This window comes from Pan troglodytes, chromosome 19, assembly GCF_028858775.2.
Source record: "Pan troglodytes isolate AG18354 chromosome 19, NHGRI_mPanTro3-v2.0_pri, whole genome shotgun sequence".
NCBI classification, from domain to species: domain Eukaryota; kingdom Metazoa; phylum Chordata; class Mammalia; order Primates; family Hominidae; genus Pan; species Pan troglodytes.
In genome coordinates this window covers 68,842,909-68,858,236 of record NC_072417.2, presented here as the reverse complement: position 1 = coordinate 68,858,236, position 15,328 = coordinate 68,842,909, and the positions used below count along the sequence as shown (strand labels likewise).

At 40.6% G+C, this 15,328-nt stretch overlaps 1 protein-coding gene across 6 annotated transcripts; it reads left to right on the top strand.

Moving 5' to 3' along the window:
* The first annotated feature begins 359 nt into the window (after window positions 1-359).
* TMEM100 (transmembrane protein 100) lies at window positions 360-12,822 on the top strand. Of its 6 annotated transcripts, XR_001711004.4 has the most exons (5): window positions 360-778; window positions 4,472-4,660; window positions 5,580-6,952; window positions 9,715-9,825; window positions 11,309-12,822. XR_001711004.4 is itself a non-coding variant. In XM_016932600.4 (3 exons), the coding sequence occupies exon 3, from the start codon at window positions 11,374-11,376 to the stop codon at window positions 11,776-11,778; it is 405 nt and encodes a 134-aa protein (XP_016788089.1). In that variant the 5' UTR covers window positions 403-778; window positions 9,715-9,825; window positions 11,309-11,373; the 3' UTR covers window positions 11,779-12,822. The 6 variants fall into 6 exon arrangements, 5 of the variants coding, with proteins under 5 accessions (XP_016788089.1, XP_016788090.1, XP_511896.3 ...); XM_016932600.4 differs by lacking the exons at window positions 4,472-4,660; window positions 5,580-6,952 and having other exon boundaries at window positions 403-778; XM_016932601.2 differs by lacking the exons at window positions 360-778; window positions 5,580-6,952 and having other exon boundaries at window positions 4,481-4,660.
* Window positions 12,823-15,328: the final 2,506 nt, after the last annotated feature.

The following is a 15,328-nucleotide window of genomic DNA, read 5'->3' as shown; positions in this document are numbered from 1 at the left end:
ACCTGTATTTTTTGCAAGCACCCTGTGTGATTCTGAGGCAGGTAGCACAAATCCTCCCTGGTGTACAGGACATATTTGACAGTGGTAAGATTGTAACCTTACCAAAAAGAAAATAAGAAAATTTGGAGAAGAGAGGAATATACAGTGTTACGTTTTTCTCTGCTTATGAGAACTGTGTGCTTATAAAGGAATCCACTGCACTGATGGAAGTCACACAGCAGCACAGCAGCTTCTTTCTGGATTCCGTGGGCTGGGAAGGGAGGTGCTCTAAGGAAATGCACAGTCCATGTGATCAGAGCACACCCTCTTGGCAGCCTCAGGGGAGCCCAGTTGCTTCTACAAAACCCGTGAAAGTTCTCTGTCCAAAAGCCTTGTTGGTCCCGCGGTACATGCTTCCTGTTCCCAGAGAGATTCACCCTTGGGCTTTCCTATCAGTCTTCCCTAAAGTTGGCTGCTCCTGTGTCCTGTCACATAAAACTGTGAACCGAGGTCTCCGACTTACGTCATGTCAGTCACAGCAGGGTGAGGCTCCACAAGTGTGAGTTCTGGCCCCTGCTGCTTTCCTTTCAAATGCAGTTTACAGTTTATTATGGTATTGGACACCCCATGCTCCTTACTGCATTGGCTTTGGGTAAGAAAGAGTGAAAATTAATGTGCAAACCTGAAAACCTAGAATTTCTGATTGGAACTGAAGAAAACCTTTGTGCTGCAGTCAGTCACCGAGCCAGACGCCTGTGACTCTCTTCACATGGAAATAGATGACTATCCACAGTAAAAGGTCAGTGGCTTTGCTGACAGATGTTGCATCAGGGAATATTTTTTTTAAAAAGAGGCTTCCTACAGCTGTTCTGGTAGCTTGGGTAGTAGTGTTAGCTATTTCCCCAAGTTGTCTTGTCTCAGTTCTCTGATATTCTGAGCCCAGATAGGATTTTTTTTTCTAAGAAAAGAATAATGAAGTATCTACAGATGGAATCCTGAGATCTGACAATAGAGCACTCAGAAGTTGGGTGACTTGCCCAAGCCACAAAGAGGAAAAGAATCAAACTCAAGTTTCTCGACTTTCAGTTAATGGCTAATTTTAATTGCATAATATTGGAGAGTCAGAAATGTTCATTTTATTGTGGAAGCGATCCAAAACCTCATACTATAACCTAGATTCTAGAAAAAGGATGATCAAGCCCTATTAGCGCTGTAAAAATAAGGTAATCAAGCCCTATCAGTGCTGTAAAGAAAGTTTTGCAAACTAAGTTAAACTTAGAAAATAAATAGCAAGAAATAAATCAGGGAAGCAAGGTTTCCCTGAGACTACTGAGTCCATCATACTGGAAGTCATCCAAAGTTATCAACAGCAGATTCATTAACTGGGTACAAATGTACAGCTGGAATTCAAAGTAGACTCGGTGCCCTTCTGTGTGCCCTGATGGAAGAAACATCGTGTTCTCATTCTGTGGCTGTGTACTCTCTGGGGATCATTGGTTTTACCAAGTTTTTACATTGCTTTTTCAAAGACAATAATGCCTGTTTCCTGTATAGTTTATTTAAGTAAACAAGAAGGAGACAGCAAAGTTCTGTCTCCTTTACAAAACGAGACTTTAAAAATTTTATCTAAAGAAAGAGAGCAAGAGATCTGTTCTCTGCATTGTTCCATAAGATAAGTTCATTAGATAAACAGTTCTATTTTGAACTCAGTTCAGCTGGGCAAAGTGTTCTGTTTCCTACTACCCACACACATCGTGAATATCAAAGACTTTTTAAGAGGATAAAAATGCTCCCAAAAGATTTGTTGAGCTAGTTCTATCCTCAATTAATATAACACTACAGAGGTTCTGTGGGAAGGCAATGGCATTTTTTTTTCTGGTGAAGCAATCATTTTAAAACCCAAGAGATTATTTGAAGGCAAGTTTACTCCTTATGAGCTACAGAAAGCATGCCATCATTTGAACACAGAAACAATATTCCACAGGGATTAGGAAGACATGCTTTGGCATCAATCAGACTTTGGTTCTAGTCCTAGGCACCATTTTCCAAATGTAATTGAATAATTACTATAATTACTATTCATTTATAAATTACTATTTATCATTATAATGATAAGGAATAATTAATGTACTTAGCACTAAATATCTGGGTACCTTAAAATAATCCATTTAAATAATTATCTAAGTTTTAAATTTACATCCGATTTCAATGTAGAGTCATTATTTTATTTATTCATTGACTTATTTGGCAATGACTTTCTAAGCATGCAAAATTGATGATAATGTCCTTGAGGAACTGACAGATGATTTCCCAACCAACATGTTCATGGTAAACCCCTCAACATAAAGGCTTGCTTCCATTGCATGAGGCCCAAAACAGGACATTCCAAAATAAATCTGTAGTGGATTTGGATTGCTATTTTTTTTAAAGTATTCACCCATGGGGGCAACATAAAATTAGTTCTTAGTAAGGCAAAAGCGTTTCTCCATATGTGAAGTGGCAAGACAAGAACCTTCTATATATTCCTTCCTCATGAGTAGTACCTTAGAGTAGTAACCACTGGAGAAAATATTTTCATTACCAGAAAATATCTATGTAGTGCTTACTTTAAAATAATGTCTAACACTGTAAAAAAGAATTGCATAGTTATGTTCTTATTTTCAAGCAATTTAAAATTGAATGTATAATCAATAAATTCTTTGCATGTGGTCAGTAAAAATAAAGTCTCAAATTGGAATACTTAAATTTTTTTTATTCTATGCAAAACATAAGCAATCTCACAGCCTGTGTGTATATATTGTATGTGTGTCAGCAATTGTGTGTGTGTGCATATGCATATGGAATGAAGTGAATTATAAAATTATTCATAATTTTACTGGAAATTTTATTTGTGAGCCTATGACAGAATTTTTTGACAATTCACACAATGCATCACAACTTACTAGTTAGGCAGTAATGCCAACCTTCTCTAGCATTTGCCTCTCCACCGGAGAAGTGAATAGCTATGCTAACAAAATTATCACATATTCCTCGCCCCACATCTACTCCTTGTCCTGACCTATTTCTGCTCACAGCAACCTCAAGCTATTAATTACTTAGTTTAAAACCTTACAAACTCCTCTCCCTTGATAACTTTCCCCACTTGAAATTCATTGCTGAGTTTTGCTGATTCTACCATTGCAGTGATTTCCTACCTGTCCGCGTTTGCCAATATCAGGTGCCCATTGCCTCTTACCTGGACAATCACAGAGGCATCCCAACTGGTGTCTCAACCTGCTTTCCCTCTTCCCCATATTGACTTTCCCTAGGGCATGCCAACACTCTACAAAGTCAGGCTACTGTTTATAATGCACAGAGCTCACTGTGCAATCCTGTTCAAAACCACATTGCTCTCAAAAGAAAATCCAAACTCGCCATCGAGGCGATAATCCGACCATAAACTATTTCCGGTCTTATTTTGACTGCTCTCTGCCTGCCCTGTGCTCTTTAAAATTCTGCCAAACAGGCTACTCAGTGCTCTTTGTAGAAGACTTGCACTTTTCAAAGCTATGCTTGAATACAGGCTGTTTCTTCCACCTAGAATCATGTTCTTTCCTTTTCTATTTATAATGTTAAATGCGTGTGTGCCATGAAGATTTCAACCTCCACCACCCCCTACCCCCTACACACACACACCCCTGGGCCTGAATTGATTTCATCTTCCCTGGGCCTCCCACAGTCGTTTGTTATTCCTTCTAGAAAAGGATTACCCACGTTGGTGTCCCTGTGACTTTCCTGTTCTGGATGGTAAACTCCATGAAAGCAGAGACCATGCTTTGCCCACTGTTCTGCATCTGCTCAGCTAGAGCATTTAGCAAGTTCCTGGCACCCAAAGGAGCACAGGAACTAAAATGCTTCTGAAGCCAGAGGAATGGCCTGGGTGACTTTTGAAGTGGCCTGACTGCTATGGCATCTTCCACGGATTCCGCAGGTACCAGGCCTATGTCTGTCCCGGCCTCAAACCTACCCAAATCTGCTTAGTAATGCAGCTCTATTTTAATGCTCAGATGTATACAAGGCAAAATACATGGCTTAATCATTCTAGAAGCAGTAGGCACCCCTTTTCAGAGCACTTTTCCCAAACTAAATCTAGTTAGAGGGTATCACCCTGAACCCAAGAAAATGAGACTTAAGCTAAACTCAGGAAAATGTACATAATATAATTTTAAAAATGAATTCCTCACAACACAACATAGAAGAAGAAAGAGGTACCTAGATTTGAAACCTGGCTCTGCCACTTTCTTTATAAATAAAATACAAATACCTGAGAGATGACTGTGTTATGGGTAGTACATGTTAGATGCTTGTGTTAATGTGTCCCTTTCTTCTTCAAACTGAGCACATTGTGTGGGTCAGTTCAGAAGGAAGGAGCCCAGGTTCTGGAGTTAAACCCAGAAACAGGGCCAGTCTCTGAACCTCCATTTCTTTTTTTCCCTCCCCATTTCTTTCTCAGCAAAATAGAGAATTAAAAAGCGACTTGTGAAAAATATCCTCCATGCTCCTCTTACCAAGCCTGCAACTTAAAACCTATGGTTTAAACTGTGCTTTCAATTATTTGGAGGAGGCCAGCACTGATGAGCCCATCCTGAGACAGTCATTTTAAGGCCAGTGCTGCCTAACTGGGACAAGGCTATTCTGGTTGGTAGGTATATTCTGCTCTGTGACTATGGAATGGAGAAAAGCTAACTGACCCTTACAGAGATACCATTGATTATCAGTTTTTAGGACACTTTACATGTTGCGAGGTGATTTCCAATTTCCAGTATCAGATTGGTGTCAAAGCCTAGAAATTGTACAGCGATTAGGAGTCGACTGGGTGCCACACAATGTTTATGTACATCATTTTATGACCAAGACAAGTGATATTTGGCACCTGAGACTAGGGGGAGATTTCTCCTGTAAACGAGCACCAAAGGGCTCCATGCTATCAGGTATAGGGAGGAGTGGCAAAGGGGTGAGGTCATTGTGATCCCTTCCCTTCTCCTCCCTGAAAAAAAAACAAGTATGGTGTGTTTCCTGCAAGCCCCAGAATATGTGAGCCTTAGCTCACTCACTAAGGGAGGCTGACCGTAGGAGTGTGCATTTGTCTTAGGAAAGAAAGTGTCAGCCCATTTTGAGGTAACTCTCGAACTTCGGGCTTCCTCATCTTTGGCCTCCAAAGAATAACATACATAAACATAAAATGCTATGCAAAATGTATGGGGTTGTATCAGGATGGCAGGAGTTTCGGTGTATATTCTGATTTTGAGACAAGAAAATCAATTCTTCTCATCTGAGGCCAGAATGGTAATTAGTTCTTGTTGAAGTGAGAGATTATTTACTCAGCTCTATTTTTTTATGTTTATGTGACCTTTCATAGTTACTCAGAACAAAATGGGGTAAGAGAATGGGGATTGTAATGTGAATCTAAAAGATGTATGTTTCCCTTTCTATATTCAAATGGATCTTATGAGATTCCCATACCTAGAAATTGACCACCAATTAGTAAAATACAGATTTATATCTAAGGCACATTCATTGTTCCTCTTGGTACTATCAGATCTCTCTATTTAATGTCCTAGACCTCAAAGAAAAGTGTTTCGGAGGAGAAAAAAAGAAAAGGAGGAATAATAACATGACCTGCTATCCAAAATGAACACAGAAGCACAGATCACTTTCCAAAATGTCCATGATTTCAGAACATAAATGCAGGCACACCCTTAAAAGAAGCATTAGAGAGGAGAAAACCTGGCCAGCTTCCCAAATCTCCCTGCATCCAATTGGACTGGGTGATGACTGAGATCAAAGGCATGTGGTGATTGGACAGAAGGCCAAGAGGAACTGGCATCCTCAAGGCTGCTGGAAATTAGCCAGCTCAAACACACCAAGCAAAACCAAATTGGAAATAAAGACAGGCGAGTAATCAAATGCACATGGGGGCATGCTTCACAAAATGCGAACTTCATGTGTTCCCAGAGGAGAAATTGCCAGGTCTTCAACAGCATAAACTCAATAGGAAAATCAAAACATCCCCTTTTGCAACTTTAGAGCCTGAATCTTTGGCTTCCACTTTAGGGAAATGGGCAAAATGACCTCTTTGTCATAGTACGCACCATGCTCCCTGCCCTCCTCCACTCCCAGACCCCTCTCCCCTAAGTAACTTTGTCTTTCATTTTGTTTCTAAAGAAAAAAAAAATGAGATTTTTGCAATTTGGGGCATTCTCTCTGGAACAGCAAATGTTCCCAGCTCTGCCGTTTACAATGCCTTTGGTGGAAGGTCACCTCGGAGGTGTGATTTTTCAGTATAACATAATTTCTATGGTGCCTTGACATCCTCCGATGAAGAGCACCAATAGGACCACTCGTCTGACATTAAGGAGAGGGTCCACTCAGGCACCAAATGCCATTCTCACCACTAATCCTAATCTTCCTTGTACTCCTTTTATTACCTGCATGTTATGGTGAAAGAGGATGGTTTATGGTCCCATTCCCCTACATACACACTTTCCAACCCCATACTCCCTTAGAAATGTAGAGCAAAGTTTACGAATTCTTTTCTGCAGGTTCTGATTCACAGAGGGAGAGCATCAGAATGGGGGCTTTGGATAGGAAAAACCTTGCAAATTAGTGCCTGAATAAAGATATAAAAAGAGAAAAGTGAAGGAAGATATTCTTCTCAAACTTGATGCCCTTTCTCTCTGTCTCTGTCTGTATACACACACACACACACACACACACACACACATATGGGTTACATTTTCATGGAGGACAACAGAGTAAAATCCAGCAGCATTTAAGGGATTTCCTCTTGCCAAATTGTCTCCGGTCCCTTAATTGTGTTTAAGCCTTGCTGAGTACTTTGTTTACAGTCCCTAATGTGGTGATTTGCATCCCCCTCTCTGGGTTGCTCTTGGCAGGGCAGGCAGCTGTCTCAGTCTAACTCTGGCTGGGAAAGGTAAGGATCTTTGCTTTGCTTTTTGAAAGATCTGGGAAGGAAATGTTGAATGTCTATGGGGGTTAGGGGCATAGATATAATTCATGCATTGGAGGCTTTGAGAAAAGTTCTCCAAACTTAAAGGAGTCTCCTAAAGCCATGTGCTTTAGAAAGAACTAGAGAGATTTCCTCTTCTTTGTGAAAATAGAGGGCTCGCAGAAATAAGGCTGGTTGCATTGTGGATGAAATTTTGCATTTGGGGGCAGGTGTCCCCAAAGGATGCCCAGGGGTGTTTAATACCTTGTAGACACAGAGTGAAAGGAGGAATAAACATTCAGAAACAACAGGCATAGATCACTAGGAATTCTCTTTGAATTTCAATTTGAAGAGGTAAAGTCAGTTAAAGCTGCATGTGTCAGTGGTTAGGGTGACAGGCTTCTATTCTTCTGATACAATGTCTGCTTTATACCAAAACTTTCTACCTCTTTGAATTTAAAATACAAATCATCGGTTGTCTACTCAGAGTCTAGAGATGTGTACCTGTGTATCAAGGCAGGTGCACACACCCTGTAGAGGAGCATTGGTGTGAATGAGGCACCTGAGCCTGACAAGGTTGAAGAAAGCTTTGGTATCGGAAGTGATGACAGATTTGTGCTCCCAGGACACAGACACACTCACTGTGCCTCATTATAGACTCAGTCAAGGGCTTACTATGAAAAAAGCTGCCATTGTCCTCTCTCTAGACGTTCCATGTTTGCACCTTTAGCTTTGGTAACAGGAAAGCATGCTTTTCAACAGAATAAGGTGATATTCAGACCTTCAGTGCAGTTATTGGGCTATCTTGCAGGCAAAGTGGTACTAGAAAATAGAGGGGAATTGCCCTCAAGGGCCAGAGTTTGCAGGTGAGAAGACAGCTCTGTTAAGGAGCTTCTCAAGAACCTCCATTGTACATAGCCAGCGGCCCCCATCTCACCATCTTCCGGGGGCAACTTTGGCAAGTTCTGAAATGCCCTGGTTCTAAGTATTCCTGACCCTCAACACCAAGTGACGGTACTCCTCAGGGATGAAAGCTGTCTCTTTAGGTCTGACATTTTTGAAGTGTGAGGATCATGGTGACCAAGGCCTCCAGGTACTTGCCATGACTCCCCCAACCTCAGGGACTTTTCAACTTTATTTTTTATAAGGACATAACCCTCTCTCTGGCTTTCATTCCAGAATAACCAACTTCTTGTCCCTCTCTTTTTGTGGCAAGTCATCAGGGTATTGCTACAAGGCAAGGCTGGAGAGAGTGTGCTGAGGTAGAGGAAAGGCGAGATGTTTGAGAACATCCAAGCCCTTTGCCAGCTATTAGAGAAATCTAACAATTTGAGAGAAAGATGGAAAATAAATCTCTTCCAAGAGTTAATTTGGATTTGTGGTTCACGGTATTAATTAGAAGAGGTTATTAACACTTGTGCAGATGAAAAAATGGAGGATGCAAACTTTTAACTACAGAGTGTAGGATGAGCTCCCAGTATTATCTTTTCACCTCAAAAAGACAATCTTGGGCTTTATATGTTTCAAGGTTTTAAAAATTTCACAGTTTGTCTGTAAGAAAGCATAAACCTATAAAGTCACTTACAGGTTTATGGGGTGGGAAATAGATGTTTAACTTTATTGTTTGAGTATGACGTGTCAAGTTGTATATGTTTGAATGTTTAAAATACCTTGATCCTTAAAGTGGGCCAAGGAACAGAGGTCTCAACATAGGTAGGGAGCTTGTTACAGACTTACTGAATCAGAATCTAAATTTAACAATCTCCCCAAATGATATATGTATCCATTAAAGATTAGGGTTCAAACCAAGGGTGTCTCTGTTACTGGGTGATCTTTGTTAAATTACTTAACCTCTCCGAGCCTGTTTCCTCATTTATGAACTAGTGAGAATTAATGTTAATAAGTGACATTTCTTAATATTGTGCCATGTCCACAGTAGGTGCTCTATAAATGGTAGCAATTATCATGATGATGATAATCTTGGTGCTGCTAAAGTTACCTCCTTGCAAAAGCAGTAAACAATCATGTTTAAATCAATATAACTGGCTTTCCCCCTTAACCACAAACATTTGTGCCTCCCGCCCTCATTCCTAAATGAATTAACACTCAACAAGTGGGGTTTTAAGCTTCAGATGACTATCACGCACATATAAAGAATAATGGGAAAACCTAGGCACATGGATTTTTGCCGGCTTAGAGACTGAATTCAGCTGCCTGATGACTTCACAGCTGTTTCTGCCACCCTAGAGTGTCTGTCCCCTCGGCTCTGTCCCCTCAGCCGGGTCTGCAACGCTGACTCTGGGATTTTCTTATAAAAATGCCTGATGGACAGGAGGAAGATCTGGAGGTCGGCGGGGGAAAAAATGAGTCATTCAAATTCACAAAGCAGTCCGCTTAGTAAATGCTGCAAGAGAAAAGTAAAAGCTGGCTCCTGTCTCTGGGGAATCTGTAGAAATGATTCGGACCATCATGTCACTGAGCAAAGCTGGGGGAAGCCAAAACTCAGAATCTGCTGGCAAGGAAAAGAACGAAGGAAAAAAAAAAATGTTAGGGAGGGGCAAACCCGAGGGGGAGGGAATAAAAAGAGAGAGGGAGGGAAAGACAAGCGTCATTTAGGAACAGAGGTAGCCTGAAAGAAGCAGGAACTCCAGGATCCCAAACCAGACCAGACCAGACCCTATAGTAAAGTATTTTTACATCTTTTCCTTTCCCCAGAAGAGATCCCTAACCTATTGTTTTATTGACAGCCTTGCTGTTAGAGGCTCTTTCCCAGAAGTTGGACGAAGAGGCTCAGGCGTTGCTGTTTCTTGTCTTCCAAGTCAAGTGGTTACTCTGGTAATGGATTGCCTCTCTCCGAGGTGAGTGTAAGTAATTTGGGGACAGATCTTGATTTTCAGGTTAGCTCAATCTCAGCTTTGGGGTGAAGTTATTTTTTTCAGACATAATCTCAAATATCTTTTAACTGGCCTCACCAGAAGTTAGGGTGTCATTGGACAACAGTGATTAATTAGTTTGGTGATTAAAAATGACATGTGAGTAGGCAGCTCTAAGATTTAGTTTCATTGCTCAGGGAGTGATATTTTGACTTTCCAGAGCAGGGAAGAACCAGTGAGGTTTGATTTGGAGTTGAATTTGTTTTCAGTGGATGCTTAATATATTTAAAGTATGAATCTCATTGAAATGGTCTCAAGTATCTTTCTTTAAACTTGTTCAGTAACTACAACTGCTCAACTGTGTAGCAGCTAGACAGCTTTTTGAGAATGGAAGACAGTGACTCAACCATGTCTGAGCAGCAGACAAGTTTTCACTGATTTCTCATAGACAGCATTTCAACCAGATACTTTTGATCAAAATTCTCAAGCTTTGTCCTGAAATGTTCAGGTACGAAATACTTAGAAAGGGTCATTGCAGCAAGTTTTATACACAAAGGCATGGAGGAAAATGAAGGTTGTGAAAGTTTCCTGAAAACCTAGTGCGCTTATTTGTTTCTGCATGTTGTAGTATACATAATATCGAAATTTTGTGTTGAGCTTAATAGAAAATTTGTGAATTGACAGCTAATTACTCAAATAATTGATTTTATTTTGCCAAGAGAAAGCACAAAATTATATCCTATGAAGGGGTTGAATTTTTTTTTCTTATTTTTTCTCTTTTATAGCAGATTGGAAGATATTGTTACATTTCAGACCACAAATCCCCACCTCATTTTCAATGAATTTTTTGCTGAACTGTCCACCTAAAGTGGGTAATAAAAAGATCCCAGGGAGCAGGTTGCACTGTGTTTAATAGTAACACAATAAAGATTTGTTGGCTGTCATTCAATGGAGAAGAACATCATTTGTTGCTGGCCACTTGCCTTGACATTGATTTTGTGGGCAGCCAATGGGTGATAGTTTGCAAAGAATGCATGTTATGCCCAGCAAGATTGGCGGAGTCTGAGTTGCTGTAAGTTCTGGGATTAATGGTACGAAATATTGTTTGTAATGTATTCTCCTCTTGAATGAGACCATCTTTGGATTAGGATTCAGGCATTTCTGTGTATTCAGAGGAAGGAGAAGCAATAGACAAAGCAGAAAAGCTTGTAAAACATTTGTAGACCGCCAGGGTATATTAAACACTGTAAGTGCTTCCTGCTTTTTCTGTCTTCCCTTCATATGCATCTGCTTCATCTTATTTTTTGCCTAAATGCAAAGAGAATGCAACCAATTCAAAAAAAGAGTAAAGTTGCTTTTCACATGGATCTGTGCCTCCTAGAAAGGAGGTGCCTCCCCAGCTTTTCATTTCTGCTTACAGGGTGTACATTCTGATACATGCAGCTGACATCTCCTGTTATCTTCACAGCTTTCACCCTGGTGAGACTGTCCAGATCTAGTCTGTAAACCCAGCTTAGAAGCACTGTTGTAAAAATGACTGAAGAGCCCATCAAGGAGATCCTGGGAGCCCCAAAGGCTCACATGGCAGCGACGATGGAGAAGAGCCCCAAGAGTGAAGTTGTGATCACCACAGTCCCCCTGGTCAGTGAGATTCAGTTGATGGCTGCTACAGGGGGTACCGAGCTCTCCTGCTACCGCTGCATCATCCCCTTCGCTGTGGTTGTCTTCATCGCCGGCATCGTGGTCACCGCGGTGGCTTACAGCTTCAATTCCCATGGGTCTATTATCTCCATCTTTGGCCTGGTTGTTCTGTCATCTGGACTTTTTTTACTAGCCTCCAGTGCCTTGTGCTGGAAAGTGAGACAAAGGAGCAAGAAAGCCAAGAGACGGGAGAGTCAGACAGCTCTCGTGGCAAATCAGAGAAGCTTGTTTGCTTGAGACTGAATACGACCAAATGGGCCATTGGGCCTGGAAAACGTGCTCTGACTTTGTCACCCAATTCACCCAGAACCATGATGGGAGAGAACAGACTTGGCGTTGGAGCAGACTGGAAGAATGAGGGTGGGAGGGTGGAGGGGCTTCTCCTTTGTGAGGAATGACTCATGTCTTCTTTAACGACAAACTTAACCCTAAGGGCTACTTCTGAGACTGAAAAATCAGCTTTCTATTTACATGAAACACTTTGGGGGTCATGGGAGTGCACAGCATTAGACAGTATTTGGTTCACCCTGTAAAGTAGCCAAGAAAAGATGAGAAAAATCAAGATAGGCCTGGCACACTAGACATTTGCCTCCAAAAGAAATAACCTACAGTCTTAAGATGTATCATAAAAATGTTCTGCCAAGGATCTAAATTACCTTGGGTTTCACATATGTCTATGAAATTCTGTGATAATTTTTTTCAATACATTGATTCACTGGCGTCTGTTTTCATTTTATACTTTTAATAACTCATCACTGGTGGTACTTTATCTTGAAAAGTAAACTAATATTTTTTATATTTTAACATTGGACAGTGTTAGCCAGTTGTAATGATGTATCAGAAGTAAAGAAAAACCCATTAAAGTTATAGCTAATAGATGTCGTTGGGGATTAAATTAATAGTAAAATAATCCAATATAGCACTTTTGATGATTTTTATATAAAAGTCAACTGTACATTTCATTCAGAATAATAAATACTTATTGCTGCTAAAACTTCTTAAATGGTTGTTTCTGCTATAGTTATTTCTATTGCAGTTCCAAATTGCCATTTTCCTTTGTCTCATTTGCAAGTTCTCAATTGTATTTCTCTCAAATGGACAGGTTCCTTCTTTACTGGAGGATTTTTGTTTTTATCATATTGGTTTTTCATTACTTCTGAATGGTCTTAATTACGTTTACTAAATTCTAAAGGATTTCTGTGCTATTATAATTAGGAAATCAACGTCTTTGGCCAGGAAATTTATAATGTGCTATTAAATGTATATTACATTTTTGTGGAATCAGTTGTTAATTATTTGCTTAACACATATGCCAGCACCAACTATATGCCGGGCATAATGTAGATTCTCGGGTTTCTTACTCAGTTAGATCTAATACAATGCAAATAAAGTTACTGCTTGAATTCTTCAGTGGACATTGAGCTAGTCCACAGCTAGGACTCTACCCTGTAACTCCAGCCAGAAATACAGCTCATTCATGTAGTTTAAACCACCTTAAGCTAGAATCAAAAGATAGGCATGAAGGTTTCTTAAAACTTGGAAAAAAAAATCAGCCTAGCATAGCACACTCATTGAAAGTCTTTCTATCCAGAAATTTAATTAAACATGGCAGGAGCCCTGGGGCCCTTACTACTCCCTCATGCTCAGGTAGTTTTGGTAAGTGGAAACACCCTAAAAATGACTTTGCAGGTCAGATGGTGTCACATACAGATCAACATTCCTCCCAACCAAATGCAAGTTTAGGGGGCTGTGCTCATTTCAATGCAAGTGAGTCTGTGCCTTCACATGCCTCTTCTCTGTGCAAAGATACTCAAAGCCCACCCCCCACGCCGCCACCGCATTGCTGTATGAAGAAATTACTCAGACAAGGTTCAAGATTCTCCAGTCTGATCCAAAAGGTCGTATCCAGTTTTCATACTCACTCTAATCCCCAAACCTCCTTATGAGTTAGCTAGAATAGACTATTCACCATTCTTGCACCCGACTTTGGTTTTCCTGCCTCCATGTCTGTCCAAACTTGTGTTTTCCCTCACTTATAGTGCCATTGTTTCCTTGATTTTAATCTCCCCAAATCCTGCTTCTCATCAGCACTCAGCTCAAATGCTACCTCTTCCCGGAAGTCTTCCCTTTTATCTGAAAGTAAATGCCCTTTCGTGAGTTCATCTTTTATTCTCTGATGGCATCTTTTATTTTCTGTCGTGTTGGTGGCATAAGTTTTATCCTTATTCCAAAGCTCCTTAGAAGTGTGTGATAGATCCTCTTTTTAACCCTAGTGAAATGCCTAACATAATGGCTTACGGAGATTAAGTACTCAATAAGTACCTAATTAAGGTGCTAAATGAGCCAAAGAATAAAAAATCAGAAAGTGAATGGTTTATCCAGAATTATAGTCCATTCTAATCTCGTTAAAGAAAAAAGTTTAGTTCTCATTTTTCCCCCAAAGAGGCCATCTCACTCTCTATTACACCTCCACTGTAAGCAGCAGTTGGAGGCGAATATTTACTCTCTATACTTCTCTAGCCTGACCTGGCCTTCAAAATGCTTGAAAAGCAAACTCATGAATTATTTCCGGCCACCAGGGGGCCCCATGCTGCTATTTGAGTCCCAAAAGAAACAGTTCTATGGAAAGACCTAAATTGTAATAACCAAAATGGGATCAAATCTCTCCTAAACGTGAGGAGTTGGTGGAGATTCTCCATTTATCCCACCCTTACACACTTCCCTAAGCCACCTCACAGTGGCTATCTTGGGGTTCTGTTAGTACGGGAAAGACTTGCTCCGTTTAGGGAGCTTCTAGTTACATTAAAAGGTATATACTGTTACATAGCTGCACGGCGCAGAGATAGTTCTACACACTGTGAACCCCAACTCCCACGAGGAGAATAAACTCAAATTGGGATTACAAATTATCACAATTATCTCATAACATGTTTTTATTGGGTAAGGTCTATCTTTACAAATGGTTGTATTATATACAAATATGCAGGTGCGACAGAAAATAAATGAATGCATATAAAATGCATGCATAAATGTATTAAAAAGATAATCTGACTCCTCCCTAGAATATCAGAAACCAGCTATATCACCTAGTGGAATTCCCCCTAAACACAGACATCCCAGAGTGCACAGAAACAACTTTTAACCTTGTTCTGTGCAGCTGGTCTCTGGACCAGGTGAGAATCATAGCTGTGTGGTGGCTCTGCTCCCCATCTTACTCTCTTGGTTAATCTAGGGAATCCTGCCTGGAGAAACTGCACAAGGAGATCACGTGATAGCACAGAAGTTTGAGGCCAAAGGATGAACCCCAGAGAGCCAGATCACAAAGCCTCAAACCTACTTTCCATCACCCGCGCCCCCACCATCCCTAAAGAGAAAGAGAGGAATACAGGAGAGAGAGATGTTAAATAGGCAATAGATATTCTGGTCTCCAGGCAAGTATTATGGTTTTGAACTTGGAAGATCTTGATATTATAGTGCTCGATAGTGTAACAGCACTCAACTGTACCTGATATTCTTCACCAAACTCTGAGGCTAGGAGTATAAGTGTTCACTCCACTTTACAATTGAGGAAACTATAGTTCAGAGAGATTAAGGGACTGTTCAGCTAAGATCTCACAGCAGGCGAGGCCTAGCACCAGGACCAATAGGTTGACCACACATTGTAGTTGCCCCAGTGTCTTAAACCTCTGGGCTGCTATAACAAAAGTACCTAGACTGGGTGGCTTATAAACAACAGAAATGTTTCTCTCTCACAGTTCTGAAGGCTGCGAAGTCCAATATCAAGGTG

Bases quoted from the DNA above. Each gene is read 5' to 3' on its own strand.
- TMEM100 (XM_016932600.4), top strand. From the start codon at position 11,374: ATGACTGAAGAGCCCATCAAGGAGATCCTGGGAGCCCCAAAGGCTCAC.